This window comes from Syngnathoides biaculeatus, chromosome 13 (assembly GCF_019802595.1).
Source record: "Syngnathoides biaculeatus isolate LvHL_M chromosome 13, ASM1980259v1, whole genome shotgun sequence".
In the NCBI taxonomy this organism is placed as follows: domain Eukaryota; kingdom Metazoa; phylum Chordata; class Actinopteri; order Syngnathiformes; family Syngnathidae; genus Syngnathoides; species Syngnathoides biaculeatus.
The window spans coordinates 3,272,775-3,292,093 of NC_084652.1; the positions used below are offsets into that span (position 1 = coordinate 3,272,775).

The following is a 19,319-nucleotide window of genomic DNA, read 5'->3' on the forward strand; positions in this document are numbered from 1 at the left end:
CTTTCGCATCCTGCGGCGATCTGGGCGGAGGGCCACGCCCCCGTCCACGATCCATCGTCGGCTGCGGGAAAATCGTCGCTACTGTATAGCTGTGCGCATTTTTTTAAATGGGGCGTGGCGGCAGTTACATCTCCTGTCAGAACAAATTAGTACCAAGATTCATTCTGGTTTGAGTCAGTAAATTCTCATTTAAAAGATCACTTTTTCATGCCTATTGAAAGGTATTCAGTCGGCTACACGATACCGTTTTCTCGACTTGTGTCCGACTCGCGTGCATACAGAACATTTGTCACCTTATTTGGTTGCAATAGAGCAGGGCTCAGAAACCTTTTTTCGTGACCACCGATCGTAAGAAGAAGGGCTACGTGACCGGTTTGCGGCAAATTTCAGACTCGCTTCGTTACACGTACACAAAATATTTTCCTTTTAATTTATTGTAGTAAGTGACATTACAGGTATTTTAAAATTTGAAGTCACAGAAGCAAGTCAGATTCAGACTTTAAAGCACAAAAAAAATAGTGACAATTTGTGGCGTACGGTATTCTTAGAACATACCTCGCGGGCGGCTTTTATGGTCTTCGCGGGCTACCATTCGCCTCGCGGGCCCCGTGTTGGTGACCCCTGCAATAATCACAATTTTAGGAACCGCTGGCACGTGCTTCAATGCAGTTCTGTATCATAGTTCAAAGGCTACTTCATTGTCACTCTTAGTGTTAGGATCTATATATCCATCCATCCATTTTCTTTGCCGCTTATCCTCACAAGGGCCAGCCAATCAACAACAGTCGCACTCACAATCACACCTTGGGGCAATTTAGAGTGTCCAATTAATGTCGTACTAGAATCACTTAGGGCGTAGTTGTGCACACGCCCGCCTTTGGTGCAGGCAGCGTAGGGATCGATTCCCGCTCAGCCCTGTGACCGATTGGCGACCAGTTCAGGGTGTAGTCCGCCTTTTGGCCAAAGTTAGCTTGGCTCGGCTCCAGCTTTCCTGCAACCCTTTTTGAGGATAAGCCCCTTAGATAATGACATGACATGACATTAATGTTGCATCTTTTTTGGGATGTGGGAGGAAACTGGAGTGCCTGGAGGAGAACCCAGGACCTCAGAACTCATTTTTTTAGATAAAAGCCTCTAAAGTTTTTACGTTAATGCAGGAGCTTTTCATTGATAAGTCCCCATGCAAGTTTTAATACTTGGTCTCTTTTTCAAGCTTAGCGGATTGCCTCAGGAACAACAACAGGAAAAAAAAAAAAAAAATCTGCATTGAGCCTCCGGGCTTTTGGCTGGACGTGTTCTGACTATCTGGGTCACTTGGCAGTGGAAGTGAAGCATTCTCAGATCAATACAGGCAAGCGCTCAGATCCGCCACTCTGATTTAGTATGCCCTGAGCCGGGTCTCTGATGAGCGCCTAATCTTCTCATCTCGCACTGCAGATTGAGTGGCTACTCGGGTCCCTTCCAAGCGTCCGAAAATAGAACTTTTATTTTTAAGCCTTTTCCCTGATTAGCACCATTCTCCCCGCACGTAGCTCTGGTGCCGACAGACGTTTAACACCCCAGTTCGCTTCAACGTTTCGGTCAAGAGAGGAAAAAGCGCTCGGCAATCTGGACTGCGCTTGGCCCCGCTTGACACAGAAAATCCGGTCCATTTAGCTCGTGTACGCACGGCAGACGTATCATACGATCACTGCAATGTGATCCTACCTTGCCATTTATTGCAGCTGGCACCTCGCACAATAGAAATAAAGAGCGCGGCTACAAATCAACCGCAGTCGACGGTCTGGAGCGCGCATGGGCAATGTACATACTGGATGTGTCGTACCGTTAATGCGATTTGCTGTTTTCAAGTTTTCATAACTGCTCGGGCTGGGAAAGAAAATGCAATCATTTAGACGAGTTGACCACAAAAATGGGCCGACACCGACAATTTCTGCCTCAAAGCTGCAGTGGAACCATGTTGACCATGCAAATATTTGATGGAATGATCGATATCATCATCGATTTTCAAAGATTTGATAGTGAAAGCCCTGATAACAGACGCATTGTACTACAGAAAAACAACTGGAAATTATCCAGACTCTGAAATTTATGGGATGCACGGTGGGCGAGACATGGTCATCTGCGCACTGCACATGTGACACACACGATCAGAAATTGTGTCATATTTGTTCCTTGCCAGCTATTGATGGGAACTGGACACTCTCACTGAAATTACAATTACTGTGATGCAATTGCACCTTTCCAGATTATTAGTAATTGCCATTTTGCGTAATACAATTACACAGAGATTAGAAATAATCCAGACTCCCAAAAAAAAAAATAGTTCATGGTTTGCTTGCCTTAATGAAACGACTCCTCTTGTCAGTTGTTCACAATAACACCACCGCGTAAAATGGAAATAACAGGACAAGGTCATATGTCACTGATTTTTTTTTTTTTTTTCACAATTACTGGCACCTTGCACATTAGAAATAAACCACTAGAAATGATCCGTTCAGTCCACTCAGCCATGCCCGCTTATTTTTGGCTGTCCTCATGACAAGCTTGTTGACGACGCCCCCATGCAAAACTCTTGGAACGTTTCTGCAAATTCGTCCACCGTTTCCGGCGCCGCCTGTCCCCGACCTTCCCGTCTTGTCGTTCTCCTCGCTTGTGCACCATTAATTTGTCAAATCATAATTCAAATGAGTTTTTTCTGGGGCACTTAGAGTGAAGAAAATAAGTATTTGAACACCCTGTTGCTATATTGCTAATGCAATAACTCTTTGCGGGTTATCGATAACCGCTGACATCGTGCGTAACGGAAATAAGCAAAAGAACCAGAACCAATCCGCCGGGTCAGAATTATAAAAAAAAAAAAAAAAAAAAAAGGCCACGGCAGGCTCTGCCACACACGGCCAACGTAGGCGTCGTGATTAATGCGCGCGTTCCTCTCGCCAGTTATTCACGATAACGTCACCTTACACGGTCGAAAGGAACGGAACGCCTACAAGGAATGCACAGCGGGGAACGGGAGAAGGCGAGGGAAACGGCGCACAGTTCAAATGGTGCCGCGTGAGTCATTTCTTAATGACGGCTGACTCAAGAGGCAATCTATTGCTGTGTTTTAACAGTGTCATTATTTGCACTCAACGTCTTTTTGCGCTTTTCTGATGAAATCGCCTGCAATTCCGAGTCAAATCCTCTGCCGACGCGTCTATTTTCGGCAGAGGGGCCCTGGCTGGAAGAACGCAAGATGGATACGTTCGCCAGAAAACACACAATGACCGTCAAATCTCAAAGACGCGTTCTCATTAAGGCTTTTGACTTGATGGCGTTGCGTAACGGCGCATATCCCGTAGCCGAGCCGAGCCGTTATGTCACGTCAAAGCTCGCTGTAATCACTTTTCATATTGGATGAAACTGAAGTATAATCCCTGAGTTTATGGCTGCCCGTCTGGTGTCGACCCTTTTTCGTCAGTCTTTCCTCTGCTCCGGCTGGCCCCGATGGCTCAACCTGTACTGGTGTCAACTGCGGCGTCCCGGCTGTGCTCGACATCGATTTGCCATTTGACTGAATTTCACGGATTGACGATTGAGATCCTTTTTTTGGACAGCGACCCAATTGAGAGTGCATCAAGGGCGCCTCTGGTGGTTGCACACAAGCGGCGCGCTCTCTCCACTTGGCTTTCAGCGCTTCAAGACCCGATCCCTCGACGGTCAATTCCAGACAGCCGATCAAAGTCACAGAAAATGAACACGTTTTTGCCTAATCCTTTGAGGCTGTTCCCTTACCATTCTCACTCCAATAGCAGTTTCTTTCGGCTTGTCCCGTTAGGGGTCGCCACCGCGTGACATCTTAGATGAACGCTGGTATTTGTTTGCCACAGTTTTTACGCCAGATGCTCTTCCTGACGCAACCCCTCTCGGGGTGGGATACAAACTCTCGACCCCCGGTTTACCAAACCACTGAGTTACGGGGCCTCATTCTCTCTCCATTAGCTTGAATCAATTGTAATTTTGCGCGTCGGCCACGTCTCTGAGTAATTTACCGGTAGTTCATCTTTGCAAAACTCAAGGCGGACACGTAGCTGTTTCAGTCAATCGTGCTGTTACCGAAGGTTTTCCTTGGCAGTTCCCTTAAGATCCTGAACAACTTGTGAGGTTTCTTCCTTAACTTTGCCACGATTACCCTCACAGGGGTCCACAACAAGAACAATGAGTCATTTTCCATGTTGTTCACTTTGGAAAAGTTCCATACCACCGACCCAGCCGGCGCTTTTTGAAACTTCTTCTCCCCGGTAATCCTTTTGACAGCAATTCTGAGTTGCCACCGGCAGTATACAGATGGACTGCGCGAAACCTCTTCCGGCTTAGTTTTAGGGGATCAAATACCTTTTTATAAAAAGAGAAACCGTTCATTTCATTCTTACAAATTCATCTGGGTCTCGGATCGGGATTCCACCCGTCCCGTACAAGTTTTGGCATCGTGACACTAAACTGGCCGCTTCTACGTTGTCACACCTCGCACTGAACCGAGGCGAGTTATTGGTAGCCATTAATGCTGTGAATAGACAGCAAAGCTTCATATCAGACGGCGCCGCTGCTGATCCGTGAACCACACGTGTTGCAGCTCATCCTCATTACACTTTCTTAATTGGTTTTTATGCAGGGGTGGCGTTTTGAAACAAGGTATGTGACTTCTTAACAGCTTTGCTCAAACCCTCCCGGCAGACGATGTTAAGTGGCTCCACCTTCCGAAGCCTAGAAATAGACGTGCATGGTCCCTGCGAGCCATTTTGTCCATTATGCAGCGTTGTTGGAATCGTTTCTTTTGGGGTTTTGTGCTTTTATCGCCTCTCTTAATCTTAGGCCCTGCGTTCATATCTTGATGAGGGCGTTCAGCATTTTAATGCTGATCAACTCGAGGCCCTTTCTGATTGTGCACGAAAATCCACCGTAAGACTGAACGGCGATGACGGCGCAAGAGCTGCTCACCAAAGTGAACGGCGCTCGCACGAGGCCGTCACAAAATTCACGAGAAGCGCTCGATCCTTTGCAAGCATGTCCACTTCGATGCCTTTCTGTGACTCTTCCGGTCCTTGGCATATCGGTTGCAAGCTGCTGGACAGTCGATCAGTTGTTGGGCGCCATCTTGGTCAAGTGGTGTCAAAATGTGAACATCATGATGAAGAGGACTGTCAGTCCATTTATTTGCTTAGCCACCTATCCTCACATGGGTCCCAGGGAGCGCCGGAGCCTTTCCCAGCTGTCAACGGGCAGGAGGCGGGGTACACGCTGAACTGGTTGCCAGCCAATCGCAGGGCATACGGAGGCACACGAGAGTCGCACTCACAATCACACTTGGGGGAAATTTAGAGTGTCCAAAAAATGTTGTTGCATGATTTTGGGATGTGGAATTAAACCGGATTGCCTGGAGGAAACCCACGCAGGCACGGTGAGAACATGCAAACTCCACACAGGTGTAGCCCGGACTGAAACCCTGTTTCTCAAAACTGTGAGGCCAAAGCTTTCCAGTCGAGCTTCTGTGCCACCACGAAAGAGGACTGTTAAAATACTTTTTCCAATTAAACCAGTGAGCGTATCGGTCGACTCACGGCTCCGACGCCTGTTGTGAAATGTACAGTTCGACTCCTTTTTAGAGAAGCGCGAGCTGCGCAAAACGTTTTGAAACATTGGAAAGTTGGACGCGTGTGTTTTCATATGTTTCGGGAATGTCAAATTATGTTCACCTGTAATGGTCAGTCTGCAGCGCCCCCCCCCCCCCCCCTGACCCGAGTCGGGGGAAGCGTTAGGGAAAACGGCCGCTTGGGTAATTCTGCTTCCCTTCCCCGCTCACGCAGCCCTGGAGAGGAAGATGTCGGTGCGACAGAGTCGAGATGAACTGATCAAGAGGGGAGTGCTGAAGGAGATCTTTGAAAAAGGTGAGTTGCATCGTAACCATATCATAATCGTAATGACACGGCCTTTTTACGCTCAAATGACGGCTGTAAGATGAAAGCGTCACGGGAACTGGCTGCGCTTTCTCTTCAATTCTTCATCTCGGCATTCATCGGTCGTCTCTCAAGTGCTCCTCAAGACTCATACAATCGTTCATGAAACACATTTTTGGGGGGGATTTGACAAACGCTTTGTTCTCGATTGGAAGTGCTGAGCTCAAAGTAGATTTGTTATGAAAGAAAGGAACTTTGCGGCAGGACGTGAAAAACGGGAGTTTGAATTCGTCCACGGGCTGCTGCTAAAGATGTGCAACCAGAACAAGGAATATTTGCTCTATTGGATGGAATTCCTCCAAATAAGCCACATTTCAGAATGTAATACTTAGTGTCTGTGTACAAAGACTCAAAGTGGTGAAGTGAAGTATTTGGGCCACACTTTGAAAAAGAAAATGGCTACCATGCGGAAAAAGGACGAAGATGAGGATGAGGGGCAAAAACTAAATCACGAGTCCAAATTTTAGTGGCTGCTGAATTTTTAAGAAGATGACCAAAGTTTAACAGAATAATGTATTGATGACTGACAATGAAGCAATAATGAGCAGGATCACCTTTGAATATTGCAAATGAAAAGTTTTTATGTTACAAAGTCTTAAACCATATTTTCGGGGGGTCTGCGCTAAAGAAATGTTCTGCTTCTCACTAATTTTTTATCCTTATTTTCCCCACGCTTGGTCTGCTCAGCCACTGGCGAGTTTCGATCGTCGATGGACGGCGGCGCGTGCACTCAGGAGCCCCCCGCCAAGTCGTCCATGCTCCTCGCCCCAAAGAAGTCCGTCACGTACGCGGGCGACCGTCAGGACAACGCCGCCAAGCCGCCGCTGTACCACAAGCAGCCGCCCGCGCTCCCTCCCAAGCCTTTTTCCCGCATCCCGAACCATAGCACAGGTCAGCTGGCGAATGCGTATTTTCTTTCAAATGCTCAAATGTTTATTTTTTTTCGTTTTTTTTTTTTTAAATGATGTTTGTCGCGTGATTGAGGAGATTTGCACAAAAACAAAAGACCGACCTTGTGGGACGTGTTCCCACAAGTCGCCGTCAGAACGGAACCCCGTTCCTCGGTTCGCGACGCAAGTCAAAACGAGCAAAAGTCCTCGTAAAGCAGGGGTGTTCGGTGTGTCGATCGTCTTGCTCGATCGCGGGACGGCGTGCCAAAAAAAAGCCCATCAACCAAAAGTCGCTGCATTAGTTGGCAGCGCAGTCTGGGCAACCTAGAGCAAAGACGAGCTAGACGTGCTGCTTGTCTTTACTTTCGATATTAATGGAGAAAGTTAAAAAAAGAAATGCTGTTGTTTCAAGATGTCTCCGACTGTTGGAGTATGTGAATTATTAAAGAAAAAGAGGTGAAACTGGATGAGATTTTCTCTTTTCCTTGTGGGAAAGGGTCTGGTCTGAAGCCAAAGTAGAAAGTGCAGGATGAGATGGTGTGTCATTTGAAAATTCCACCTTGGCACAGCCTGATCCAGGATGAAAGCGCAGAGAATACAGTGCACAAAAAAAGCTAATTCTGTATTTTAAATATAGGAGGCAACATAACATTAACCTTAAAACTGTTTGGGAGCTTCATAATCATCATCATCATCACCCCCCACCACCTTTCGTCGGTCGCTCGTGAGAGGCCGGCTTCTTTAAAAGTAGATCTTGGGGTAAAAAAAAAAAAAAAAGTCAGGGCACCCCTGATGTAAAGCCACAATAATTGTGTGAAAAAGACTTCTGGGCCATCGCATAAATGAAGGTGAAGCGTCACCGAGCCTCCCATTTGGAACCTTGAAGCCTTTTGGCCAGCGCAACAAGATTTTGCTCGGTTTTGAGAGCTGCGCACTTCAGTCGACAGTCGTCCTGCGGTCAGCCTCGGCCGTCACGGTCAATCTGTCAGTCGGCGTAAAGCGGAATTAGGCTGACCCAATTCCGTCAGCGCGCGTCCGAGCGAGCGCGACGAGCTTTGTTTGTCTCGCGGTCAAGTAGAACACGTGGACGGGGAAAGTCCTAATTTGCACTTTTGCCTTCCTCTTCAGATTCTTGCCAGCCACTGAAGTTGCCCTGCATGCCCGGGGCAAAGCACTCGCCGCCCCTCCCGCCCAAGAAAGTCATGATTTGCGTGCCTCCGGGGGGACTGGACTGCGCCGCGTCCCCGTCGCCGCCCCCGAACCCTCTCGGCGCCGCGTCCCAAAAGTGCGGGCCGGCCCAAGTGATGCCGGGTCACCACCCCGCCCTGCTGCCCTCGCAGCTCGCCGCTCTTTCCGCTCTCCACCAGAACCACGGCCACCCCCTGCAGCTGCAGTACGGCGGCTTGCACGCGCCCAGCCGCATCATCGAGGAGCTCAACAAAACCCTGGCGCTGTCCATGCAGAGGTTCGAGAGGTTAGTCGGCGCCAGACGACGACGGCCGCAGTGAAACTGGGAGGGATTATGGATCATCTTCTGGCGTCTATTCCGATGATTCTTGTGCTATCGTAATAATATTCAATTTGTGTGTGTGTATACATCCGAGTATTTTCAATGTCATCAATATATCCAATATGTGGATTTAGGCGGCACTCCCGTTGGCAGAGAGGCGACAGATATCCGATTTTTGTTCGCATCTGGAGGAGACCTGATACCGATCCGAGGCTATTTGACTCCGAATTTTCTCTCCCGACGCAGATCGCAATTTTCACATGGATGCCGTTTCTTCACCACTCGATTTGTGGCTGATCGCAGCATAAACGGGCTTCAATCAGCAAAGGACACGTCGGTTATTTGCGCCTTATGTCAAATTGGTCGCAAATATCAAACACACCCTGGAGTTAAGCAGGTCGCGCCTGTCCAGAATTTACGCTACGGCAAAACATAGCACAAATTGGCTTAATTGTTTTGAACTGGGCGTGTTTGCGTGAGCACGGCGGCGTGCGGCGTCTGCTTGACCTGACGCCATCGGCGGCTCCTTTACGAGAGCTCCTTTCCATTTTCCTGTTTGCGGGGGGGGGGGGGGGGGGACAGAATACCTGATTTGATCTTGCATAAGCTGCTAAGCCGCCATCTTGTCGCCCTTTGGGCAGCGATCTCAGGATGTGAACGGTCATGAAACGTACAATTGCGCGGAAAGCTGCGTGTGGTTATGTAATGCTTGGGGGGTCATCGTAAGAAGCTCGAATGGGAATCAGGTCAAAGCAATGGAACGTATCAAAAGTGCGTGTAAAGCAAGAGAAGTAAAAGCAACAACAACAACAAAATGAAGTGAGCCGTAATTCTTCATCTTCGCTCTTTTCAAATGACGCAAAACGACGCGATTGAGGTATTTGCGTCTTCTCTCGTAGCTCTTTGTTGCACGTCGGCAGCCAGTGCGCTCCTCTGGACAGGAGAGAAGTGCCGTCGGTCATCATCGACTACGAGGACGACAAGGAGAACATGCCCAGCGAGTCCGACTACGAGGACATGCCCAGCATGTACAAGGACGAGGATGACGTGGACGACGACGACGACGACGAGGAAGATGACGACTCCATATTTACCAGTGAGTGGAGATGCCCGATTGGTGAAACGCGACCCTCCACGTGGTGAGGAAAAACCAAGACGTAACCGTATCTGCGCTGACAATCGAGAGAACTCCTGTCTTTTGAGGGTGGGGGGGAAAAAAAAAAAAAAAAAAAAGATTGTGCGGAAAAGCCTCGGTTTTCGAACGTCCACGTTTTCGATCAAAAATTTCGAGAATTTTTTGCTTCTGTTTTCGAATGAAAATCGGGACTCGACAAAAGGGTGCCGAAGGACGGAAAGCTCTTCGTAAAACTGTCGACTTCAAGAAAGAATTGATAGCCGAATGCGAATGAGTCTCTCCAGATACGGCAATGCACTCCCAGCCTAGCATACTGTATTACTAAAGCATACGTTTTAAGCAAAAAATAAATATATTTCTTAAATTATTAAGTATTTAAACTATACATGTACTTCGATTATGCAGTTTATTATCAGGAAAAGCTACAAAAAAATGCTTAAAAAAAGCCACATTTTTTTAGGCTTGGAACGCATTATTTCTTTTTCCATTCATTGTAATGGGAAACGTCGATTCGGTATTCGAACAATTCACTTTTCTGGAGCGGATTGTGGTCGAGAGCCGAGGCATCGCTGTAGTTGCAAACGAAGTGAGGTAAACTTAGTTTATCTGCAAACGCTTCTACTTTTTATTTTTATTGTGGTGAACGTCTCGGGCGACGCGGCAGACGAGCAACGGAACCAGTCGCTTCTCGGTTTGGGTCGATTTGTTTTGATTGACCGTCGTCCGTTTTCCGTCACGGTCATGATGCCCGCGGCACGGCTCAACTTTGTCTCGTACACGCCGTTATAAGTATTTGAATCGGATTAATATAATGTTATTGTTGATTGTTTTCCGTGCGGGACGTTTTTTTTTTTTCCCAAACACCCCGTAACAGGGGGAAATCTTTTACAATTGGACCTTTCCTGATGATGATCGTTTTTGAACGATTGCTTTTTGCCTCCGTGTTGTCACCCCAAGACTTGGGAATGATACACAACGTAGTTTTGCTACATTTTCCGGACTAATCCGGGGCTGTCGGGACTTCTCGCGTCACCTGAAGTCCCCCGGAATACATTCGTCCTTTTGACCTTCAGTGCGGAAAACCGACATTTGTCTTCCGCGAGTGCGCCCGCAAATGTTTCTGCTCTTCTTGCCGATAACTGCTTCTTGTGTACTTCACGTACGTTCTTTTTGTTTCTTCCAAAGGTTATGATGACAAAAATCCAACATCGCATTTTAATGTGTTAGGTTGTGAATTTGACAACTCCTGTTTTTGAAGTATGAAAATCAAATCAATTGAGAATGAGGCATGAACTAAATAATTGAGAAACTTTGCGGGTGAGTCACTGATGGTGTACGTGGTACACACCCCTGCCTTTGGTCCGGGCAGCGTGGGATCGATTCCCGCTCAGTGATGGTGTCGATATCTGCCCTGCGACTGGCTGGCGACCAGTCCGCCTTTCCCCCGAAGCCAGCTGGGATAGGGTACAGCTTTTCCCGCAACCCTTGTGAGGATAAGCGGCTCGGATACTGACATGACGTGACTTTGTGACTGTTAAGAGATTTTGTGTGTGAGAGAAAGACATAAAGAGGGGAAAAAAATGTGTGTGAAAGGGGGGGGGTAATTACAGTGAAGGCTTGTTTTTCCTCGGGGGGGGAGGGGGGGGGAATTGTTATCGATTTGGGGTGAGGCACTTCTTGGTTTCCGCAGGCAGCGTCCAAGATAGTGGAAGTCACCTTTTGCGATAACACGGTAATGAAAAAGCGATTTTCACAACGAGACCTTTCGGCACTTTTGAAACTTTTGATCAAATATTTAAAACATTCCAATGCCCTTGATGTTATTGACACATCCATTATTCAGCGCCGTAGTACCGGTACATTTCCCTCTCCGGCGCTACTTTTGGCGGCCCCTCCCGGATTCTGTGTTCACAGCTGAGCTGAGCTTGCTCGTGTGGAATTTCAGGCACGCTGGCTCAGAAGGTGCTGCGCAAAGACTCGCTGGCCATCAAGCTGAGCAACCGTCCGTCCAAAAGGGAGCTGGAGGAGAAAAATATCCTGCCGGTGCAGACGGACGAGGAGAGGCTGGAGTCCAGGCAGCAGATCGGCACCAAACTCACGAGGTGACGCACGCGAATAGACCTCGCTACTGGTGGCCGGGTCGCGCCGGAGCCATGCGCGAGCGCCAGAGCGGCAGTACGTGCCGGCTGAGTTGAATGCGAGATGATTTGGAAATGCCCGAAAAAAATCCAAGTGGGCGGATAAAAATGCATCGTAACATGCGGGATCGGAAAGATATTTCCTCAATTCCATGACCGTAATTCCCGGCCCACAGAGCGCACCTGGTTATAAGCCTCACCCGGTACATTTGTCAAGGAAATACCGTTTGGTACATACATACACACGCCGCAGCCGTGTAAAAGCTGCAAGTGCCCACATCGAAACCCATATTCAAACACGAGATATTTACAAGGAAAAACGGTAAGCAGAGAGTTTAACGCTAGCCCCACCGCGCAAACGCTAGTGCCGCGCTAAAAAAAAAAAAAACATACTGGTAAAAATCACTGAGACACTGCAGTAACGCGCTAGCACTATCAGGGCCAGACCGGTAAAAGTCACTTCCTCGGCACATATATTCCACCGGTCTCACGCTCACCTTTTTCCTTGTGGCTGTTAGAAAAAAAATGCACAAATTAGCCGCATCACTGCATAAACCGCAGGGTTGAAAGCGTGTGAAAATAGGCCGGAAATTACGGTATCAGGACAATACAGCAAAAAACGATTTGGGGGGGGGGGGGAAATCACTTTTCAAAAAAACACACACTGCAGGGTAATTACCTGAGAAATGGCTGATAATTGTGAATCTGATTTGAAATTGATTGTAAAGTAGGAAATGAATGCAAAATTTGGCCCGACGATTACTATGCGTGCGACACGCTCAACTCGCACACTCGACACCGACACCGGCCAATCACATCGTGCCATTGAACGGACACGTGACACATTCTTGGTTTCGCTCAATCAAAGTAAATGATGCATTTTTTTTGGGGGGGGGGGGGGGGATATTCAAAACGAAATATCATTGCTTATTTAAACAATGTGATTGGGGGCACAATCGTTTGGGATCATCTTTGAGTGACATTGGAAAATCGGACCATTGTGATCAAAAAGGGGTTCGAATGCTCAAATTGATCCTGATTCTTTTGACATTTCCCTCGTTTCAGTGCGTACGGTGTGAACGAGGAGTGATGTGTTTGTCAACGAACGGTATGACATCATAACTCCAGTGAGTCCCTTGACTTCATTGTAGCATCGTCCAAATCGTGAACGCACACCTCAGCGGCGCAGTCAAGTCAAGTCAACAACTCGCTGGTCCCGTCTGCCAAAGTGAGCGTGAGCGTGTCTTAATTTGGCCCGACAAGACTTCAATTTCCCGCCCAACAGAACCGCAACAACGCTGATTGAAATATGAGCCGCCCCCCGCCCCCCCCCCCTTTTTTTTTGGGGGGCTCCTTTTATACGCTTTCATCTTTCCATTTTCACATCCGACAAGGATAAATTCTTTATCTCGGCGAAATGAGGCTCTTAAAACGGTGCTGACCTAATTTTGGCAACACGTCATCCCCTCCCCTCCCCTTGATTTATTTTTTTTTTTCCTTTACTTGCGCGCTCTGCGGCGCTCGCTCACCTCACTGAATCATCTCACAGCGTCTCTGGCCGACTCCTCCGCCGCGTAAAAGCGCCTCGACGCCAACAATTTGCCAAGATTGGAGACGTCGGAATACGGTTGCGAGCGAGGAAGGGAAAACGTTATCGTCCGGCGGTGCCGCAGCACGCCGCGTCTTCCCGTTGCCCAAAAAAGAAAAAATGACAAAATGGCTTCCTCTCTTTGCACCACTTTCACAGCATAATCGTGTAAGGTCATCATCTTTTTTATTGTCGGCGCATGATGTCTTCCACTTTTAACGCTCTCCTTCACGATAGCAGAAATGGATTTAAAAGCTTTACGTTTTATCCCCCGAAAGAAAAAAAAAAATCATTTTTGCAGCCAGGAAATTAAAATAGCTTTCACGCTGCTGGGCTGCCTGGTAAGTTGGCACCTCGGAGGTGAAACTGTGAGCGCCGTTTGTTGACACTTTGGGACACATTTCTCCAAAGATGGACGCGGCCACACATTGTTATTGTGTTGTTGGCCCGATTTAAGATAATTCCGCGTGTGTGACAATTGCCGGTGTAAGGACCGGACTGTACGCCCGGGGTTGCTCAATGCGTCGATCGCGAACGGCCAGTCGATGATGAGTCTCTTCGCGCAGATGTTCTGCATTGCGCGCGCAAAAAAAAAAAATCCAATGCAAATTGAAAGTATAACGCAGCTCTTCACTTTGCGGAATTGTGCAATGTGATTCATTGCGCGAGGGATGACTGGTTGCTACATCCAATGGCGCACTTCACATACATACTGCGAAAAATGAAAAGTAGTGTGGACGTGAATATGTGCCACCAGGATTTGAATGTAATGAAATGTAAAGTGATCACATTTTCCATAGTTGCTACAATTTGCTATCTGAAATTCAACCGGCGACAATTCGCTGTCTGAAATTGCTGACGTCACGTGACTAAGAAAGGGTAACTGCGAATGGCTGGCTGTTCGGTTCTGACCTGAAGTAACCTTGCCTGGTGGCACAGACGCTGAATTTTAGACAGCGAATTGTTACCATTGAAAATTTACACTGAAAATGTGATCAATTTACATTTCAAATTCCAATCCTGATGACACATATTTGCATCCATCAAGAAGCCACTGGTTTCTTTTAGGCAGCACGTGGAACTTTCTCTAACAACGACCGCTCCTCTGCCCCACTCTTTTTCCTCGTTTACCTTACACCGCCCCCCCCCTCCGCTCTTAAAGTCGTACACTCCTAATTACAAATGTTACAATACTTACGCAGCCCATCAATGTGTTTTATAATGACAGCGTCCACCGCCGCTGGTTTAGTTAGCAACACAGTCTGGGCAACGTAGAGCAGAGACGAGCTAGACACGCTGCTGATGTTTTCTCTCGATAATCATGGCGAAAGTTAAAAAAAGTGGTGAAACTGGACGAGATTTTCTCTTTTTCGAGGGGGGAAGATCTGGTCAAAAGTAGAAAGTGCAGGATGAGATGGTGTGTCATTTAAAAAATTCCACCTTGGCACAGCGTGATCCAGGATCAAAGCACAGACAATACAGTCCACAAAAGGCAAATTCTGTATTTTAAATATTGGAGGCAGCAGCGGCACAATGAGTCATAAACGTTTGTGCAAAAAACACACGTTTAAAATGAAAAGTGACGCACGAGGACACATTCTTACACAGCTGGACAATCTATGTTGTTTGCACGCTACGCTGTCATTTCGGGACCATCAGAAACGGAACCCCCTGTAAATGATTTCAAGACTAAACCCAAAACAAAGGTCTTTCTAATTCTAATTGTATACCCTTAGAACGCCTTTGGATTCCCGCTTTAAAAGATTACATCGGCAGCACAACTGAATATGTAAGCCGTGCGTAATCGTCACATCTTATTGTGTTCTCTTCGGAAACGACGACGAAAAACAAAAAATGGCAATTGGGCTGTTTGTGCGTTGGCGTCTTAGCAGCACGCCACATCTTGACTCGGTATTTGCGCTCCAAATCTGTCAGATTTGCGCTACTCAAGGTTCCTTCCGGTTAAAGCCGTCTTTTGTTTGTTTGGACGTATGCTTGGAGTCACTCTTCCCGTGCATATTTCCTCGCAAACATCTGAAGATTTTGGGTTAACGGCAGCTGTCAAACGCGGCCATCCCTAGAAATACACTTTGGTACCCGGGCCGCGCAAATCCAGATTGCTGTTTATTTTTAAACGAGGCGGCGACGCAGAAAAGGGCCCTGACGCGCTTGCTGAATGAGGAAAAAAACCCCGGTCATCGTTTTGGGTGTCTCGGTCACGAAAACAGCCTATAAATTTTAAGAGGCCTCAGAATATTTCCTTTTCTTGTTTTTTTTAATATATAATAAAAACAGTTTTTTTTGTTTTTTTTTTGAGAGAGAGACTTCCTTTGAACAGTGCAAAATCCGTTTGATGGAATACATCGACTCGAAATATAATTTACCCACCGTGTCCAATACCCCGAACGTCAAATATTATTATATTATTGTAGTCAATTGCTGACTGTGAATATTTGTTCTGTTTCTCACCAGGCGCTTGAGTCAGAGGCCGACAGCAGAGGAGCTGGAGCAGAGGAACATCCTCAAACGTGAGTATTTTTATTTTTTTTTTGACACTCGATACCACGCATCGAAACTACCATTCGTACGCGACCGGACCGTCGCTGACGTGTAGCCGAGTATTTGCGACGGATGTGCCGGTAGTTGAGCAGGTACTGTGTGGCTTCAGCTCCACGGAGAAAAGCGGACGCCGACGAAAGTAGCCGCGGTACGGATTTTACATCTTGACCAGGAGTCTGGCGTCCACTTGGGTACCGTTTTAATGCGAATATGCTTAACGTCGTGAGATACAGACCACGCTTAGTGAAGATGGTAAAGATTTAAAATCATGCAATAGATGCTGAGAAGAGATTGAATGGTAACCGGGCGGCACGGTGGCTCAGCTGGAAAGAGTTGGCCTCACGGTTCTGAGGTCCCGGGTTCGATCCCGGCCTCGCCTGTGTGGAGTTTGCACGTTCTCCCCGTGCCTGCGTGGCTCTTCTACGGGTCGGCACCCCCGTTTCCTCCCACATCCACAAAAACATGCAACATTCATTGGACACTCTAAATTGCCCCGAGGTGTGATTGCGACTGCGGCTGTTTGTCTCGATGTGCCCTGCGATTGGCCGGCGACCAGTTCAAGGTGTGCCCCGCCTCCTCCCTGTTGACAGCTGGGATAGGCTCCAGCCCTCCTGTGACCTTTGTGAGGATAAGCAGCGAAGAAAATTGATGGATGAATGCTAACCTGCAATCCTTTGCTCTGCTAAAATGTATCTAGATGCCAACACGCTTCGGCCTGTCGACTATTTTATAATTATAATTGATCAAATGTGCTAACATTGCAGGAAAGTGAGCACTCCGGAAACTCGCTAAAGATTGTGTATCATGCCCCGTAGTCGTATATTATTAAAAATGAGGGTAGATGAAATGCTAACTTGCTAAGATATACAGTACGTAACGAGAGCCTGAGACCCGAAATGATGAGCATTAGTGTGGCCTTCGTGGGCAAATGTTTCCCGTCCCAAATTTTGACGCATCCCGCGTGGCTTGATTCCAAATTAATTCATTTTTTATTTTTTTTCCTGCTAAAATGGGTTCTTGTAGCCGCTGTCCTTTGCCTTATTCTATCACGGCCTTTCGGCGTCACGTCGATGCTGGCTAGCGGGCTTTCCTGAGCCCGGCGAGATTGCTTCTCGAGTGCCGGCACGCACGCACGCACGCACGTCGTATCAGGCAGGCGCAGTCCTGTCGCCGGGGACTCTGTGACTTTCACATCAAAGTGTGATTTGCCAACACATCCTGCTCCACCCGCAGGCTCCGCACCGAGACGACGTAGAGAACTAAAAATAAAAAAAAGTCAAGAAATTTACAGCCGATGCGTTTCCTCCGTCCTCCGTCACTCGCGCGCTTGCAAGGTTAAATCAAGCGCGGGAGAGCGCCAGATCAATAAGAGATGGATTTCTTTGATCATTCCATCCATTGTCTTTGCTGCTTATCCTCACGAGGGTCCCGGGAGTGCTGGAGCCTATCCCAGCTGTCAACGAGCTGGTCGCCGGTCAATCGCAGGGCACGTAGAGACGAACAGCCGCACTCACAATCACACCTAGGGGCAATTTAGAGTGTCAAATTAATGTTGCATGTTTTGGGGATGTGAGAGGAAACCGGAGTGGCCGCCTGGAGAAAACCCACACAGGCACGGGCAGAACATGCAAACTCCACACAGGCGGGGCCGGGATTGAACCCGGGTCCTCAGAACTGTGAGGCCGACGCTTTCCCAGCTGATCCACCGTGCCGTGCCGCCGCATTCTTTTAGAAAATGACCATTTGAGTAAAAGCATGCTGGCGTTTGTCACGGTAACCAGTAAAGAGTGGCAGGATTTGGATCAAATGCAAGGTAACAACTGGAGTAGAGAAAAGCAGATTCCTGATGACCTCACGTCTGGTCGGATGTCATAAAAAGCCGTCAAGAAAGGATGAGCTGCATCGACTTCATCCGGAGCAATACAAATACAATACGAAGCGCGCAAAGGCGGATTGTTTCCGTGCCGTCGGTCGGCTGCTTTTTCTTTGGAGACCTGAGAGAAAAAAAAGCAAAAAAAAAAAAAGCAAATATGCTAAAGAGGCCAATTTCAGCCAATTATAAGGGGCACATCCGTTTTAATTAGGAGGTTTGCCTATTTGAATCCAATCGGCCAATCACGCCATCGCGAATGTGCGCCAAAGGGGAAAACTTTGGAGAACAAAGCAATCCCGCTCCCCAGACGTGCATCGCTAATACTATCAAACAGTCGACGATGAAAGCCATGTGAGGCGACGCGAGCTTGATGGCGTTGCTCTCTAATTGGCCGCGTTATGCAGATTGCGCGTTTGCTTCCCTCGTTAGTAATTGCACAAATGCAGTGACGCTCCTCCTTGCCCGCAGCTCGCAACGAGCAAGAGGAAATCGAAGAGAAGCGGGAGATAAAGCGACGGCTGACTCGAAAGGTGAGCGAGAAACGGCGGGCGGGCCCGTTGCGGCGTGTCGGCTGCCAAACCCTCGGACCCCGCGGAGAAGGTGTCGCGCCTGTTCCTGTCGCTTTCAATTACGCGACACTTCCTGCACCCCTGCAGGCGTCCCGCTCTCGACCCCAAAAAAATACATGAAAATAAATCCTACATCTGCTGCACGATATTTATAGCTCGTTAATACAGCGGGACTTCCTTCGTCAAATACCGCGAAAGTGGTACAATTTGGACTTCAACGCCAACTGGAGATTGTTCCTAAAAAAAAAAATAAGAAGAAGAAGAATTTTTAAGCGAAACTTCAGCTCAGTGAGCATCCAAAGCGGTTCTGGGCAAAGTACCGATACTTTATACGCGGCCCACTCTGTTCTTTAATCTCGCCCCTCTGAGCATCAGCAGCTCTGTTTTATTTTATTAACCCGTTTGGTTAATTGGTTTATTCCAGTGGTTTTCAAACTGTGGGGCAAACATCAACGATCATGAAAACTTGTCATTAAGTTACAAATCGGTTCTTGTTTTTGTTTTTGTTGATTCTCAAGTCATGTTTACGGGGGTATTCCGGCCCCCCTGCCAGGAAAAATTTGAAGCTGGGCGGGGGCGCTGAAAATTTCATCTCCAAAATTGGGGGCACTACTGGTTTATTGTAATCATAAAATAATTTCTCACATCACATTTTCTTTCATTAGCCTTAGTATTATAAAGTATTTTAAAAGTGAATTTGCAATTATCACTGCTTTTTTTTTTTTTTTTTTTTTTTTAATAGATAATAAATAACAATCAATAACCGAGAGTAATGATGCCGAACCCAAAAGGTTTATAACCGCCTGGAGTGTAGCTGCCACAAGATGGTACCAGAGCACTACTTTTCCATTAGACGTGGTTTTGGCACTACTCACCGTTCATTAAATTTTGTGCCACGTTATGTTCATATTTGTATTGGTATGACAAAGCTTTGAATCTTTTGGCATCTTGGCATGATTTGAAAAGCGCAAAATAGATATTTTTTTTTGTTAGGTTTAAAAGAAAACTCCAAGTTTGCAAGTAGGGAATAACAAATAGGGCAAAACTTGTCAAAAAAAAAT

General features: G+C 47.3%; 1 protein-coding gene across 2 annotated transcripts in view; it reads left to right on the forward strand.

The window, feature by feature from the left end:
* The window catches only part of LOC133510961 (phosphatase and actin regulator 1-like), a 37,567-nt gene that overhangs the window by 12,872 nt on the left and 5,376 nt on the right, over positions 1–19,319 (forward strand). For both annotated transcript variants that reach the window (XM_061839494.1, XM_061839493.1), the window contains exons 3-9: positions 5,847–5,927; positions 6,684–6,887; positions 8,015–8,360; positions 9,296–9,492; positions 11,477–11,633; positions 15,730–15,785; positions 18,158–18,219. In XM_061839494.1, coding sequence (XP_061695478.1) covers positions 5,847–5,927; positions 6,684–6,887; positions 8,015–8,360; positions 9,296–9,492; positions 11,477–11,633; positions 15,730–15,785; positions 18,158–18,219 — 1,103 coding nt within the window. The remainder of the gene's footprint in view (positions 1–5,846; positions 5,928–6,683; positions 6,888–8,014; positions 8,361–9,295; positions 9,493–11,476; positions 11,634–15,729; positions 15,786–18,157; positions 18,220–19,319) is intronic.